General features: G+C 32.5%; 1 protein-coding gene across 1 annotated transcript; it reads right to left on the bottom strand.

Moving 5' to 3' along the window:
• Nucleotides 1-1,363: 1,363 nt before the first annotated feature.
• CNEP1R1 (CTD nuclear envelope phosphatase 1 regulatory subunit 1) lies at nt 1,364-11,309 on the bottom strand. The gene is made up of 6 exons (XM_051979812.1): nt 11,192-11,309; nt 9,590-9,661; nt 5,354-5,427; nt 3,757-3,866; nt 3,585-3,639; nt 1,364-2,798 (listed from the first exon to the last, which is right to left on the bottom strand). The coding sequence occupies exons 1-6, from the start codon at nt 11,214-11,216 to the stop codon at nt 2,757-2,759; spliced, it is 378 nt and encodes a 125-aa protein (XP_051835772.1). The 5' UTR covers nt 11,217-11,309; the 3' UTR covers nt 1,364-2,756.
• Between the last annotated feature and the right edge of the window lie 4,708 nt (nt 11,310-16,017).

Genomic DNA, 16,017 nt, shown 5'->3' with positions numbered 1-16,017 from the left:
TCAGTAGCATGTGACACTGACTGGTCTTCTCATGAGTTTTCCTAATATTAATTTCTTCTTGTTCTTTTCCTGTCTGGCTCCTTTTTCTCAGCCTTTGTTCAATCAGACATGTCATGCCTATTAATGAGTGCATTCCCTGGCTCTGACCTTTTATCTAATTTGGTAACTTTATCAGCTCTGATTCATTCAGTCATACTCTCTACGCAGATTCTCAGATGTAAATATCCATCTCACTTCTAAATTCCAGTCCCACATTATCAACTGCCTATTGAAAATTTCAACCTAGACATCTTAATTCAACATACCCAAAATTGAACTAGTTATCTTTCCCTCAAAATATCCTTCCTCTGAATCTTCCAACTAATTTGAGGGATATCAACATTCTTCCAGAAACCGAGCTTAGCAACCTTTATGTCAATTCTACCCTTTTCCCCCATGTATCCAATAAACTGCCAAATCTCTGACTTTCCCACCCCCAAAAGTTGAGGCTCTCATCACCTGGATTAATGTTAAAGACTTTTATTTGGTTCCTACTGTAACCATTTCAATCCATTCTACACATCTACCAAAATGATTTTCCAAACCACAGGTTTGATGTCACCCTCTACTCAACAAATTCCATTGACTTCCAATTACCTCTAGTGTCAAACTTAACTGGCACTTAAATCTCTCACAAGCTAGGCCCTTCCTCCCTTTTCAATTTTTGTATACTTTATTCTTCTCCACATACTTATCCATTCAGCCACTCTAAGCAACTTCCCATTCCATATACTTCATCTCCTGTATTTGTCCCTTTGCCCTGGTTGTGGCATCACTGAAGTCCCTTCTCCCTTGGAACCAGGAAGATGTGGGCTGAAAGCACACATACACATTTCCTCTCTCATTAGAATGTAAGCTCCTTAAGGACAGAGATTATTTTATTTTTGTTTTTTTATTCTGAGAATTTAGCACAGCACAGTAAGCACTTATTAAATGCTGGTTCTTTGAGTGGGTATAGGTCAAAGAGTAATGAATAGGGGTCCTGAGATTATAATTAGAATCCCAACTATGTGAATTTGGGTTCATTACTTAAAAGTATTTGGGACTCAGTTCCCTCATATGTAAATTGATGGTTTTAAATTAAATAATCTAAATGTTCCCATCTAACCCTATACATTTTTAAAATAATCTATACAAAAAAGGGAGAATAATAAATTCCAATTTTCCTTATTAAGAGCAAATTTAAGATTAAAAATGAGAATAACTTGGTTTATTAGCCACAGAGTTCAAGTAAAATATGTAACTAATAAATGCTCTGACAAATTGTTTTCATATTTCAAAGTCTATTCATAGATCTGTAATACAAGGAAAACCCAACAGAATATTCATTTACATATATATAAAGTATTTTAATTTTTATGCACATATTTACCTACAATATTTACAGAAAATAAAACAATATAGAAACATGAGAATAGACAACATCCTCTCAGACTTCTTAGGAGCTGAGGGTTTTATTGCTGTAGTTCAATCAAAGAATAACATTTTATACACATGAAAGCTGGGAGATTAATTTCAAACTGAATGGCAGCCTTATTAAAGCATTTTTTAAAAAATTAAATTGTTGCTGTAATTTCAGGTATTTTGTTAATTGAAATTAAAAGGATGCTTATGAAAGAATTTAAATCTTTTCAAAACCTTCTCATAATTACAAATAAAAAGGCACCTCCAGAATGTTAAAATATTTATAACAATCCCAGTAGTTTAATTTTATGGGCTATTATAGTACATGTGGCTATTCTGCATACATGGTATGTCATTAACACTTACTCTCTAAGTAGTGAGAATTGTAGACTATTTTGTGGCACTGTTAACATATTACCTTTTCAGATGGGGAAATATGATCATAAATTACACATCTGCAATACTAGTGTAATGTTATGACTACCACAGCATAAAATCCAATTATCTAAAACAATACAACTACTGATTTCCCAAACACTACATAATTTGTAACTGAATTTTCATATTCAGAAACCTGTGAAGTGTTCTTACGAGTACTTTAAAAACATATTTATAAAGTATACTGAACAATAAATGAAAATGTTGAACCTGTAAGTAAAACCACAATAGTGGCTGAAATTCTGTATACAGTTTTAACAAAAAAAATGTATCTCAAAATATCTGTAATTTCTTACAACATAATGGAGATGAGTTTTTCTTCAACCTAAGTTCAATTTGATGGGCTTTTTAATCTACTTTCCTACAATACCATTTAAAGAATAATTTGGGAGAACAAATGATACAGCCATATGTAGTAACTATTAATAAAAAAGCTGTGGGAATGGCAAGTAGGTGTTCCTTAAATACTGGTGCAGGAGAACAAAGGTCCATACAACATGTTTTCTCTTTGCTTAACATTGGCATTGATTTGCTATTTACAGTAGTTTGCAAAAATACATTATAAAAACTGAATGAGGTTCTGTCTCTAAGCTTTAACTTAGTAACCAAGACACATACTTCATCTGCAATTACTCTTGCAGAAAATGAAGTACTAAAGTGACACTAATACTGAAATATAGGTAATCAAAAGGTACCAAAAGCACTGATAACATGAGAAATCATCAAGACGGTCTGGATTAATATTGCACACTTCTTGTCAGTTGTTGCTAAGACTTTCATATAAATAACTGTAAAAGGAATCCTGTATGGCTTTTCACTGCATCACTTATTTGAAGAAAGGCTGTTTCAGGTCCCATGATAATGTATAGAGATCGTCATTGAACATGAGGCCTAGGTTTCAAAATAAGCTTTCCTGTCTGGGGAAAAAAAGAAGAAAGTAATTTTATACATGTTAAAAAAAATTCTAATATCTTTAGTTATTCATGACCTAGAAATAAATTTTCCTTTCAATCACAAGGGTTTGTTTTTTTTTTTTAAGAATGGCTTTTCTTTTTGATGACTAACTGAAAAGCAATGATCCATTAAATGAAATAAATAATTGTTGTAAATAGTGAGTAATATTTTATATATATATAAGAAATTTTTCAGAACACAAGCTATACATTTAACCTAAATTTCTACCACACCAGAAATAGGAGTTTCGAATATCTGAAGATATATAGGCATTTTGCAGAGTGATTCAGTTCACAATAAATTATCACAGAGGCAATATTTTAAAACAAACAAAATAAACATACTTGTACTCCTAGAATTTGCCTTTTTTTCCCTTTCCCATTACATAGAAATAAAATTAATGCTAAGCTATAAAATAAACAGCTGCTGAATTACGATTATACCATCCCAAACATGAATCCCAAGATGAAGTTGCTATCAATTACATTTAAAAATTCCTTTGAACCTGAATTTGAGATGATAATTTTGTTTATATGTCAAATCCAAAGGACTCATGATGAAACACATTATGTACCCCGAGAGAGAGAACTAATAAACTCTTAAGTTAACTTCTTAAAACTGAAGCATTTTTTTTTTAAACTTTGTTTTTCTGGCTTCTCCCTCTCCCCCCAAAATGGCTAATATGGAAATATGTTTTGCATGAAAAAAAATTATTTCATATATGACATTCAAGTAAAAAAAGTACTTACATCATCACAAGACATATTATATTCTGCTAACACAGTTCGACATCGGGCTGCTATACTGCATATATGTAGTCAAAGGAAAATAGCATTATTTAGAGAAAATTAAAAAACAATGTCAGGCAGAAGTATTTTAATAATGATTCCAGAATAAAACTCAGCCACGTTTAAAGGATACATTGATGGTGCTACCACTCTCTTGTGTATTCCAGCAAAGAATAATCCTATTAGAGTGATACAGCTGATTGTGAAAAATGGATGATTCCATAAAGATGTAAAGAAGGATACCTATATCAAAAAAGCTTTAATTATTTTCAAAATTATTTTGTTATTGTTTAAACTATACTCTTACCTATATATTCCTTTTAATCGTTTTATCTTCTAAGCTAACAAAGTTTGTTAAAATAATCCTAGTTTCCCTTATTGCTATGTTGTCTAAAGATTTAGTGAAGCATTCAAAATGTGTCACCATCTTATCCCTATCATTCACTATGACACCAAAATCAGTGTAATCACTAAACCCACTTAATTAGTATTTAAAAAACACTCATATTTATCTAGTGTTAAATAAAAGGGCAAAATATGGAGCCTACCTTACAACAGCTTAAAATTTATATAGTAAGATTAAACTAACAAGAAACAAATTGGGCAAGCAATATAATACTATAGATAAGTAAGTGCTAAATCATGTCACATAACTGTGATGTAGTAATTCAGAGAAGAGGGAAACCAATAATATGAACTGGATTCAGTAAAGAGGTAGATTCTGTGTGGGAACCAAAAAACAGATTGTGTTTAGTTGATTAGAAAAGCCATTTCAATGTAAAGGCACAGAATCATAAATTTTAAACTTGAAGGGATTTTAATCCAATTTTCTCATTTCAGAGATGAAGAACTGAGTCCCTAAAATATTAAGTACCTTGACCAGGTTATACAGGCTTCAAATAACAGAGCTGGGATTTCTGAACCCAGATTCTTTGATTCCATACCCAGCACTCTTCCCACTGTGTATCTAATATGTTAATGAGATTTTGAGGGATTAGCCTTACTGGAGAAGATGGTTCATATTAAAGAATGGTAGAAAGTGATATTATTGCTAGACATACCAAGGGTTTCTGTTAATATAAAGACCCAGTTCTAATTGTCTAGCAGCTTCTCTTTTTTTTAATGTCTCTATCCCAAATGGCATAATCAGTAACGCTACATATTAAGTAAATTCTTAGATTATATAAAGTTCTAGGATTTCAATTATGAAAAATTATGACTATCACTAAATTTTCCTTTTATATTGCTTAAAAAGTTAGATACAACATATATTGTATTTGACTTAGATTTTAACATATTTAACATGTATTGGTCAACTTGCCACCTGGGCGAGGGAGTGGGGGGAAGAAAGGGAAAAGTTGGAACAAAAGGTTTTGCAACTGTCAATGCTGAAAAATTATCCATGCATTTATCTTGTAAATTAAAAGCTATTAAAAAAAGGTTAGATACAACTTCCATAGATGGGCCTTTTTGAGAGGGAAAAAAGAGATTTTTTAAATTGTGAAAATAAAAATTCAAGAGGAAGCTGCTATAATGAACAATAAATAACTTGCAGGTTCTAAGTTCTGAGCAAAAAGTTTTATACCATGCAAAAGCATAGATAAAAATACCATAATTTGCTTGTCTTTGTAAAAATTGCTACCAAATAGTTTGCTTTTGGTAAATGAATAAAAAGAGTAATTTTCATTAGTGTTATGAATTTTTCTTTAAAAAATCCAAATTAATTCTACCTTTTGTGTCTCTGGATCTATCAACCAATTCCAGGCACCAGTAGCTGTACAGACAGACACCACTATAAGAATCACTGATGAAAGACAAAAACTAAATTAGTAAACAAATACACTTATGAAATACCAGTTAAAGCAATGCCTATTAAAATGAGAGTGGTAGTAAATAGTACTGAGTACATTAGGAAAGAGCATACAGGAAAAAGTAACCTAAATTCTAACTTGTGATATCATAAAGCCTTGAAAAACTCAATCTCCCACTGTGAACTTCTAATATTCAAGTGAGGTACCATTCTGGCTTGGGTTTACTGGACTTAAGAAAAGCTTAAAAATAAGAAAAAAAAAAATCATGTAACTATGATATGAAAACATATATTGAATCCAGAAATAAAACAAAACTATCCAACCTGAGAGTTCCTCAAGAACTACTTTTAAAAGATTTTTCCTTCTTAATACAGATGAATTGGTTAAAAAAAAAAAAAAAAGTCAACTAAAGATCAGCATTTTCTTCAAGTAACTTAGTGGATATATAGAACATAAATTATAGGTAGGAAAAAAAAATACTTCTGTGAAAGCAAGATTCTCAGAGTTACGTATGCCTATTCTGGAAATCCTAAAAAATGAAAATAACAATTCTACCATAATAAAAATTTCACATTTTTTTTAAATTAAGGAAAACACATATTAAAGAGAGAATATATAACTATTCTATTTTAAAAGGCACATTCAGACTTTAAAAAAAATGAACTCAAGCTTATATTATCAGAATATGAGACAAAACTCATAATTATATAGTTTTTTGGTGCTATATTACATTTGGGGGACAAATTTAAAATTAACTTATCTATTTTAGAGATGTGATCATTTGAAATCAATTCCAGAGGATATAAAAAATTTTTCTAAATCTATAATATACATTATATAGTTCTTTCTAACTTTTCAACATGTTTTTATACATATCTCATTTCAGTAACACTTTAATATAAGTGATATTTATAACTAATTGTAAACAATGTATAATTTTGAATTTTCAAAAATTAAAAATTATGTTTATTTTGCTATACTTAAGAAAACATACTGAATTAAATTTTAAAAGATTTTTTTTTAATAGTTAAAACAAAATGAATTTTCAGGTTAAACTTATTAACCAATTAACCAAAATATTCAAAAATAAAATAATCTTTCCTTTTCCTCCCATTTTCTTTTCTTTCTTTCTTTCTTTTTTTTTTTTTTACAATATAGTATTAGTCAGTACATATATAGAGCTATTCTAACAATGTCTCATAAAATATACACTAAAATCTTGGTCACCCAGTTTGTTTTTTTTGTTTTTTTTTTTTGTTTTTGTTGAGGCATTTGGGGTTAAGTGACTTGCCCAAGGTCACACAGTTAGGAAATGTTAAGTGTCTGAGAATAAATTTGAACTCAATTCCTCCTGACTTGAGGGCTGGTGCTCTATTCACTGTATCACCTAACTGCCCCTAGCAGTTTTTTTTTTTTTTTTAAAGGAGTAGTCAGATACATGAACCAGTGCTAAGTGAATAGAACCAAGAAAATATTGTACATAGCAACAAAATTATATGTTGATTAAGTGTGATGTATTTGGCTCTTCTCAAAAGGGGTGATTCAGGGCAATTATAGACTTGTGATGGGAAGAGCCATCTCTTTAGCATCCAGAGAGAACTAAGGAGACTGAATAAATGTGGATTAAAGCATAATATTTTCACCTTTTCTTTTTTTTTTTTTTCTACTATTTGTTTGCTTGTTTTTTTTTTTTCCTTGTGTTTTTGTTTCCTTTTTAGATCTGATGTTTCTTGCACAAAATGAAGAATATAGAAATATGTTAAGAAGAATTGCTCATGTTTATTGCTTGCTGTCTAGGGGAGGGCAGCAGAAAGAAAAAATTTGGAACACAAGGTTTTGTAAAGATGAATGTTGAAAACTATCTTTGCATGTATTTTGAAAAATAAAAAGCTATTAATTTAAAAAAGTAGTTATGATCAAGTTCTCCAAATATTCAACAAAACTGATTTGAAAGCAAACATTTTAAAAAGGAGAAAGACTGAGAAATGACAGAACTATAAATCCATTAAAAATGCTCTAATTCCACAGATATATTTAATAGTGTGGGGAAAATCATGTGTTCATATGCAATTATAGGTATATTATTTGGTATCTGGATGTTACTGACTTCTGAGGTGTAATGCAGGAGCTATTCATTAATTCATTTAACAAATATTCATTATGTCCCTACTATGTTCAAAACATTAAGCATCTCCTGTGACAGATATTAAGGATGCAAGTTTAGTTAAGAATCCTCATGGAATTCATGCCCTCTTGGAGCTTACAATCTAGTAGTTGGGTAAGGCTATAAGGAAAATTATTAACAGTTTTTGATAAACAAGAACCATCTCAAAGTAAAGTACTATAGTTGGCTTTGGGTTCAGGTTTTAAAAGGTGGTAATTCAACAGGTGATGAAAAGCAGGGAAGACATTCTAGAAACAGGAAATAGCATAAATAAAGTTATAGATGGGATAGAATATAGGGCATGTTCAGGACAGAATTTTGTTCTGTTTAGTACCTCATAGATATTAAGACAAAATGGCATAAGATCGTAGAAATTCTTGAATGCCAGGCAAAGTAGAATGAAGCCACTGAAAATTGTTGGTCTTTTATGTTAATGACCAGCTTGGGGGGGAGAGGGGAAGAAGGAGAAAAGAAGAGACTGGAGGAGAGATTAAAAAGGTAGGAGAAACAAGAGAGACAAGTGTCTTGAAAGTAACCAGAAAGTATCCAATGGGGTGGAGATGTTTGATGTCAGAAACTCCCGAGGTTAAAAGATCATGAGAATGGGAGGGTCACTGGATATGTTAGTTAAATTTCATTACTGGTAACCTTTGAGAGAACTGTTTCAGTACCACATCTGGGAAAGAAGGTTGATTGCAAGGGGTTAAAAGGTAATATTATATTAGAACATAAGTTCATTAAGAGTTGGGACTATTTCACTCTTTATACATGTAACCTCAATGCCTTGCAGATAATAGTGTTTAATAAATACTTATTGACTGATTAAAGGGAATGAGAATAAATTAAATAATGAAGTCATGGAGGTATATGCAGAAAATTTTTTTAAAACTTTAGCAATAAATTAGAGAGGGATAATATTATAACTGGACATTTTTTTTAAAGATTATAATGATTTAAACTATCTATAGGCTAGTATCAAAGTAGAGAATGAAGATGCATGAAAAGTGTTAATTGTTGGAGCAAAGTCTCAAAGAAATGGGATGGTATAGGTTCAAAGGCCTTTTGAACAGTAGTGATAACCTCTTCTCTTGTGACTATAATAAAGCTTGGGGGTGATGATACTACAATCTGTGAAAAATAGAAGAGAGCTAAAAAAGCTCATGTTGAATGATTCTTCATGAAGGAAGAAGTTAGTTCACATTAGGGAGAGGAGAAAAATGCTTAATTACTATGAGAAATGAAGTTAATAAGGATGTTGAAGGATTAGAAAGCATTAACAATCTAAGAAACTGTGGCTATTAATTATTCAAAACATGTATAGAATAGACTTAATGTTGTCATTTGTCTGTTATCACATTTAAAAAAAAAAAAAACTTTATGTTTCTACAGAAAACTGTGTATTTTGAACTAAATTTTGTACCATGCCTAGATTACAGCACATCCTAATGAAAATGACAGAAAATTTGTATTTTATCTTTTAAAATGCAATAATGGGCAGCTAGATGACATAGTGGATAAAGCACTGGCCTTGGAGCCTGGAGAATCCAAGTTCAAATTCGGCCTCAGACACTTAACACTTACTAATTATATGACTCTGGGCAAGTCACTTAACCTCAACTGCCTCAAAAACAAACTAAACTGTCATAATTATAGTACTATGTATTTTAAAGATCATTTACTTTCCACTTCATGGTCTCTACAATGTTTCTTCTAATTAAAACTTTTATTATTACTAATAATTTAGGAAACTGTGTGTAGCCTAAAATACCATAAGTTTGGGACATTTTTATTACAATTATTTTAAATCAATTTTAAAACATTATAAATGTAAAACGTAAAACATATAAATGTAAACAAAGATGCCAACAACCTGAATAGCTGATTTTAACAGAAAAGTCAAAATAGTATCTTGCAAAATATGTATTTTCTACATAAAATTTGTAACAAAGTAAATTAATCCTCTTCTCTTAGAAAACAATCAATTAACTTACTTCTCCAACGTCCTGTAGCAGGTTGTAAACAAGAAATATATTCAGTAAGTCTTCTCTCAAAAGCCTTGAGATCTAAGGCAAAAACATTTAAGAATATTATTGGTATTATTGATATTGGTTTTATCTATTAAGTTAAAGTATAATTATTACAAGATGTTTACATTCAGTCAAGTTACATGTTGTTCATTATCTTAAAGCTAAGCATTAATTAGAAGTATTTCTTATTTTCATTTAACATGATGAGAAAACTGAGGCATCTGACTTACTGAAAAGCTGTATATATGTTATATATATACTAATATTGTTATATAGAGTTGAGTTCTCTCTATTACAGACTGAAAAGAAAAAAAACTACTAAACTTTCATTTCTTTTTAACTCATGGAGTACTGGAAACTAAACATGTTTCAAAATTAAACATTTTATCGAATAACATATGGGGTTTTAACTTTACCTTTATGACACAATTTGGTTTTACAAACATATAAACAGACTCAACAGTTGTTTATAATTGATTTGAAAGACATTTCCCCTTCAAGGAAAGTCACATAATCTTAAGCAAGTTGGAAGGGGGTTTTCAAATTAAACTTCATAGCATTAATAGCTATACGATTTTTTAAAATGACAGACTCAAAGCCCTCCTATAAAGTGAATTTAGACCTTGAATTATTTACAAAGAGCTATTCCTTCAACTCAAGAGGGTATGGATGGAGGACTGGCTTTGGAACCAATTAAGATCTGGAGTCAAGTCCTGCCTCAGACACATTCTAGTGGTGTTAAGCAAGTTAATCTCTCAATGACCCAGACAACTTTCCAGACTATAAATTAATCAGAGTTGTAGATCTGCATCTGGGGATGGAATTTCCACACAAAGCTTTCCCTATAGACTCCTCCCCCATCCCTATATATTCTTCTATTAATAAAATATAAAAGCTAGGACAGTAAGTGGTGCTGTGGATAGAGCTGTGACCCTGGAATAGGGGACTACTGTGTAACCCCAGGCAAATCACTTATCCTCCCACCGCCTCAAAAAAATATAGAGATCTATCTTTGCATCTACACACACACACCTGAAATTACGTACAACTACCTAAGACAGTTGTTCTTTTACACTTAAAAAGACGCTGTAAAGAGAATACAATCTAAAACAAGAGTCTAAGATCTGAATTTACTTAAGGTTGGTGACTAAATTCAAAAAGAAGAGACTGAAGTTCTTTCTTACCACAATTAGTATCCGAAACCATTGCGAAGCAAAACTAAGAGTTGTTTATTGCTCTCAACTTGAGGAAATTAATATACAGACAACCCAAGACACCAATCAAGACAGCCTGACAGCCAGTCAGTCCTAACCCCTTCTCCGGAACCGAGGGGCTGGGCCGGGGCTGTCCTAGGGGCTCCTGGGAGCACTGGGAGGCTTCCTCGCAGGTCGTGAGTCCTGCCTCACCCAACCCCGGTTGCGGCTCCTCGGACCTGAGCTTCCTGGACACCTTGGGGGTGGGGTCTCAGCTTCCCACCTCCCCCCACTCCGATTTCCTCGGTTCGCGAAGGAGAGCAGCTTCCGACTGGGCGGAGGTGGGCACACACGAGCGTGCCGGCGTCCCTACCTTCCGCTTGCTCCAGCGAGTTCATGTCTGGCGGCAGCTCCAGTCACTGCCGCTGCACCGTCCGCATCCCGACCCCGGCCTCAGCCCCGCGGCGCCCCGCAACCCTACCAAGACAGCCTCGGTCCCAACCGTCCCTCACCCCCTCCTCCGAGCCCGGCTGCCCCTCGCCTACACCCAACTCTCTCATTGGGCCCCAGGACCGTACCCCCAAACTAACCTGATTTCCCATTGGCTAGGGAGAACGCTCGCTGCTGTGCCATTTTAGGATTGGGCTCCTCCCCCTCACCCCGAAGTGAGCGAGTGTCTCCAGCAGAAGGACCTGCTCCTGCTCTGGTCTGGCTCCTCCCGCTGCACCGGTGCGGAATTGCATTCTGTCAAATCTCACCATCTGGTGAAATCTACTTTTTGCCCAGCTGCTGGAAATTAGCACCTTCCTAAACTCTGCTTTCGGCCTGGTTGTTTGTTTTTAGTTTCCCGTTTTTCTAGATGGCATTTTCCCAGGCACCGAGGGTACAGAACATAAAAAATCTGTACTGTTATTGCTCCTCTAGGATAAAATATAAATTACTCTTTAATTTTTCTAAGTCCTTCCCAAACTGTTCCCAATCTTTCCAAACTCACACTATGCAGTCTAGCTAAAGAGGCCTTCTGATACATAGTAGGTGAATAAGTGCCCATTGATTGATTACAATGAACTTTGACAGAGACCATGAGTGATAGACAAATCATACATGTTCCCTGCACTAAATGAAAGTCAATAATCATTTAAAAATCATTGTCACTATGAATGTAGCATTTATAACAAACACTAAGCAAATACTGAGCCAACATGACATAAATCTCTTAAAAAAAAAAAAAAAAACCTTTGGGAAAGGGACCCACATGTGTAAAAATGTTTGTGGCAGCCCATTTTGTAGTGGCAAAAAACTGGAAACTGAGTGAATGCCCATCGATTGGAGAATGGCTGAATAAATTATGGTATATGAATGTTATGGGTGTTATGGGATATTATTGTTCTGTAAAAAACAGTCAGTGGGATGATTTTAGAGAAGTCTGAAGAGATTTAGATGAACTAAGTGAAGTGAGCAGAACCAGGAGATCTTCATACATGGCAATGACAAGATTATATGATGATCAATTCTGATAGACATGGCTCTTTCTAATAATGAGATAATTCAGATCAGTTCCAATAATCTTGTGATGAAGAAATCTATCTACATTCAGAGAGAGGACTATAGGGACTGAGTGTGGATCACAACATAACATTTTCACTCTTTTTGCTGTTATTTGCTTGCATTTTGTTTTCTTTTTCATTTTTTCCTTTTTTATCTCATTTTTCTTGTGCAGCATGATAATTGTAGAACTATGCATAAAAGAATTGCACTTGTTTAACATATATTGGATTATTTGCCATCTGGGAAGGGAGTAGAAAGAAGAGGGGAAAAAATTTGGAACACAAGGTTTTGTAAGGGTCAATGTTGAAAAATTATCCACGTATGTATATCTTTTTTATTATAGCTTTTTATTTACAAGATATATGCATAGGTAATTTTACAGCATTGACAATTGCCAAACCTTTTGTTCCAATTTTCCCCTTCCTTCTCTTTATCCTCTCCCCCAGATGTCAGGTTGACCAATACATGTTAAATATGTTAAAGTAGAAATTAAATACAATATAAGTATACATGTCCAAACAGTTATTTTGCTGTACTAAAAGAATAGGACTTTGAAATAGTGTACAATTAACCTGTGAAGGAAATCAAAAATGCAGGTGGACAAAAATAGAGGGATTGGGAATTCTCTGCAGTGGTTCATAGTCATATCCCCACAGTTTTTTCTTGGGTGTAGCTGGTTCCATTCATTACTGTTCTATTGGAACTGATTTGGTTCATCTCATTGCTGAAGATGGCCACTTCTATCAGAATTGATCATCATATAATATTGTTGTTGAAGTATATAATGATCTCCTGGTCCTGCTCATTTCACTCAGCATCAGTTCATGTAAGTCTCTCTAGGCCTCTCTGAAATCATCCTGTTGGTCATTTCTTACAAAACAATAATATTCCATAATATTCATATATCACAATTTATTCAGCCATTCTCCAATTGATGAGCATCCACTCAGTTTCCAATTTCTGGCCGCCACAAAGAGGGCTGCCACAAACATTCTTGCATACATGTATATGTTTTGAAAATAACAAGCTTTAATTTAAAAAAAACCATTAAAAATGATCATTTTAGTGTGTTCAGAAGTAGGAAGATGTAGTTTAATGAAGTTGATTTTTTGTTTCACTTTGCTTTTTTTCCTCAATAGTATTTTCTTTTTCCAAATACATATAAAGATAATTTTCAAAATTCATTTTAATAAGATTTTGTATTCTAAATTTTCTCCCTCTTTCATCTCCTCTCTCTCCAAGATATCAAGCAAACTAATATAGATTATACATGTACAATACTTTTAAGTGTATTTCCATATTTTTCATGTTGTGTAAGAAAAATCAAACCAAAAGGGAAAAAATCAAGAGAAAGAGAAAACAAAAAAACCTCCAAAATTTAAAATACTATGCTTCAATCCACAATCAGTTTCCATAGTTCTCTCTTTGGATGTGGATGGGATTTTCCATCCCAAGTCTATTGGAATTATCTTAGATCAATGAATTTCTGAAAACATCTAAGTCTTATCAGAGTTTTGCTATTGCTGTATACAATGCTGTTCTCCTGGCTTTGCCACTTCACTCAGCATCAGTTAAAATAAGTCTTTCTAGGCTTTTCTGAAATTACCCTCCTCACTGTTTCTTATAGAGCAATAAATATTCCATTATTTTTCCAATTGCTTAGATCTGATTTTATTTGTGTGGAAAGTGTTTTGTTGTTGTGCTCATATAGTTCCTCACTTTCCCTTGGCAGCTAGATTCTCAAATAATTTATACTATCAACAGTTATTTGAAATGGAATTTCTCTTTACATCTCTTGCTGTTGGATTTTGTTAGTGATATATAAAAATGCTGATGATTTATGTGGATTTATTTTGTATCCTGCAACTTTGCTAAAATTGTGGATTATTTCTAATAGTTTTTTAGTTGATTCTCTAGGGTTCTCTAAGTATACCATCATATTATCTGCAACGAATGATAATTTGGTTTCCTTATTATCTACTCTAATTCCTTTCATCTCTTTTTCTTCTCATTTCCAAAGCTAGCATTTCTAATACAATATTGAATAGTAATGATAACAGTGGGCAACCTTGTTTCACCCCTGATCATATTGGAAATGGTTCCAATGTATCCCCATTACATATGATGCTTGCTGATGGTTTTAAATAGATGCTACTGATGTTTTAAGGAAAGCCCATTTATTCCTCTACTCTCTAGTGTTTATTTGGAATTAGTTTATTAGGAATGGGTGTTGGATTTTATCAAATGCTTTTTCTGCAATTATTGAGATAATCATATGGTTTTTGTTAATTTAGTCATTACTATAGTCAATTATGCTAATAGTTTTCCTAATATTGAACTAGTCCTGGTATAAATCCTACTTGATCTTGGTGTGTATTATCCTGAAGATGATTTTCTGTAATCTCTTTTCTAATATTTTATTTAAGATTTTTGCATCAATATTTATTCAGGAGATTGTTTTATAATTTTCTTTCTCTGTTTTAGTCCACCTAGTTTAGGTATCAGTACCATGTCTGTGTCATAAAAGGAATTTGGTAGGAGTCCTTCATTTCCTATTTTTTTCAAAAAGTTTATATAGTATTAGAGTTAATTGTTCTTTAAATGTTTGATAGAATTCACATGTAAATCCATGTAGTCCTGGAGATTTTTTTTAGGATATTGATTAATAGTTTGTTCTAGTTCTTTTTCTAAAATGGGACTATTTAAGTAATTTATGTCCTCCTCTGTTAATTTGGCAATCTATATTTTTGTAGATATTTCTCCATTTCATTTAAGTTGTCAAATTTATTGCCATAAAGTTGGGCAAAGTAGTTCCTAATAATTGCTCTAATTTCCTCTTCATTAGTAGATAATTCTCTTTTTTCATTTCTGAGACTAACAATTTGATTTTCCACTTTCCTTTTTCTAATCAAAATAACTAAAGGTTTATTTATTTTGTTGGTTTTTTCATAAAACCAACTCTTAGTTTTATTTATTAATTCAATAGTTTTTTTGCTTTCAATTTTATTGATCTCTCCTTTTAGTTTTAGAATTTCAAGTTTGGTATTTGATTGGGGGGGGGGGTTGTTTTTTCTAAATTTTTAAATTGCAAGCCCAATTCATTGATCTTCTCTTTCTCTATTTTATGCAAGTAAGCCTCTAGAGATATAAAATTTCCCCTTATTTCCATTTTGGCTACATCCCACAAATTTTGGTATGTTGTCTCATTATTGTCATTCTCTTTGATGAAATTGTTGATTGTGTCTATGATTTGCTGTTTCACCCATTCATTCTTTATGATGAGATTATTTAGATTCCAATTACTTTTTGGTCTATTTTCTCCTGGCCTTTTATTGAATGTAGTTTTTATTGTATCATGATCTGAAAAAAAATACATTTACTAATTCTGCCTTTCTGCATTTGATTTTGAGGTCTTTATGTCCTAATATATGGTCAATTTTTGTATAGGTTCCATGAACTGCCGAGAAGAAAGTGTACTCCTTTCTGTCTCCATTCAATTTTTTTCAAAGAGGTATCGTATCTATCTTTACTAGCATTCTATTTACCTCTTTAACTTCTTTCTCATTTATTTTGTGAATTGATTTATCTAGTTCTGATAGAGCAAGGTTGAGATCTCCCACTATTATAGTTTTGCTATCAATTTCTTCTTGC

The sequence above is a fragment of the Antechinus flavipes genome, chromosome 2 (genome assembly GCF_016432865.1).
Source record: "Antechinus flavipes isolate AdamAnt ecotype Samford, QLD, Australia chromosome 2, AdamAnt_v2, whole genome shotgun sequence".
Lineage (NCBI taxonomy): Eukaryota > Metazoa > Chordata > Mammalia > Dasyuromorphia > Dasyuridae > Antechinus > Antechinus flavipes.
The sequence above is the reverse complement of the archived record's forward strand: the minus strand, read 5'-3'. Positions and strand labels throughout refer to the sequence as shown.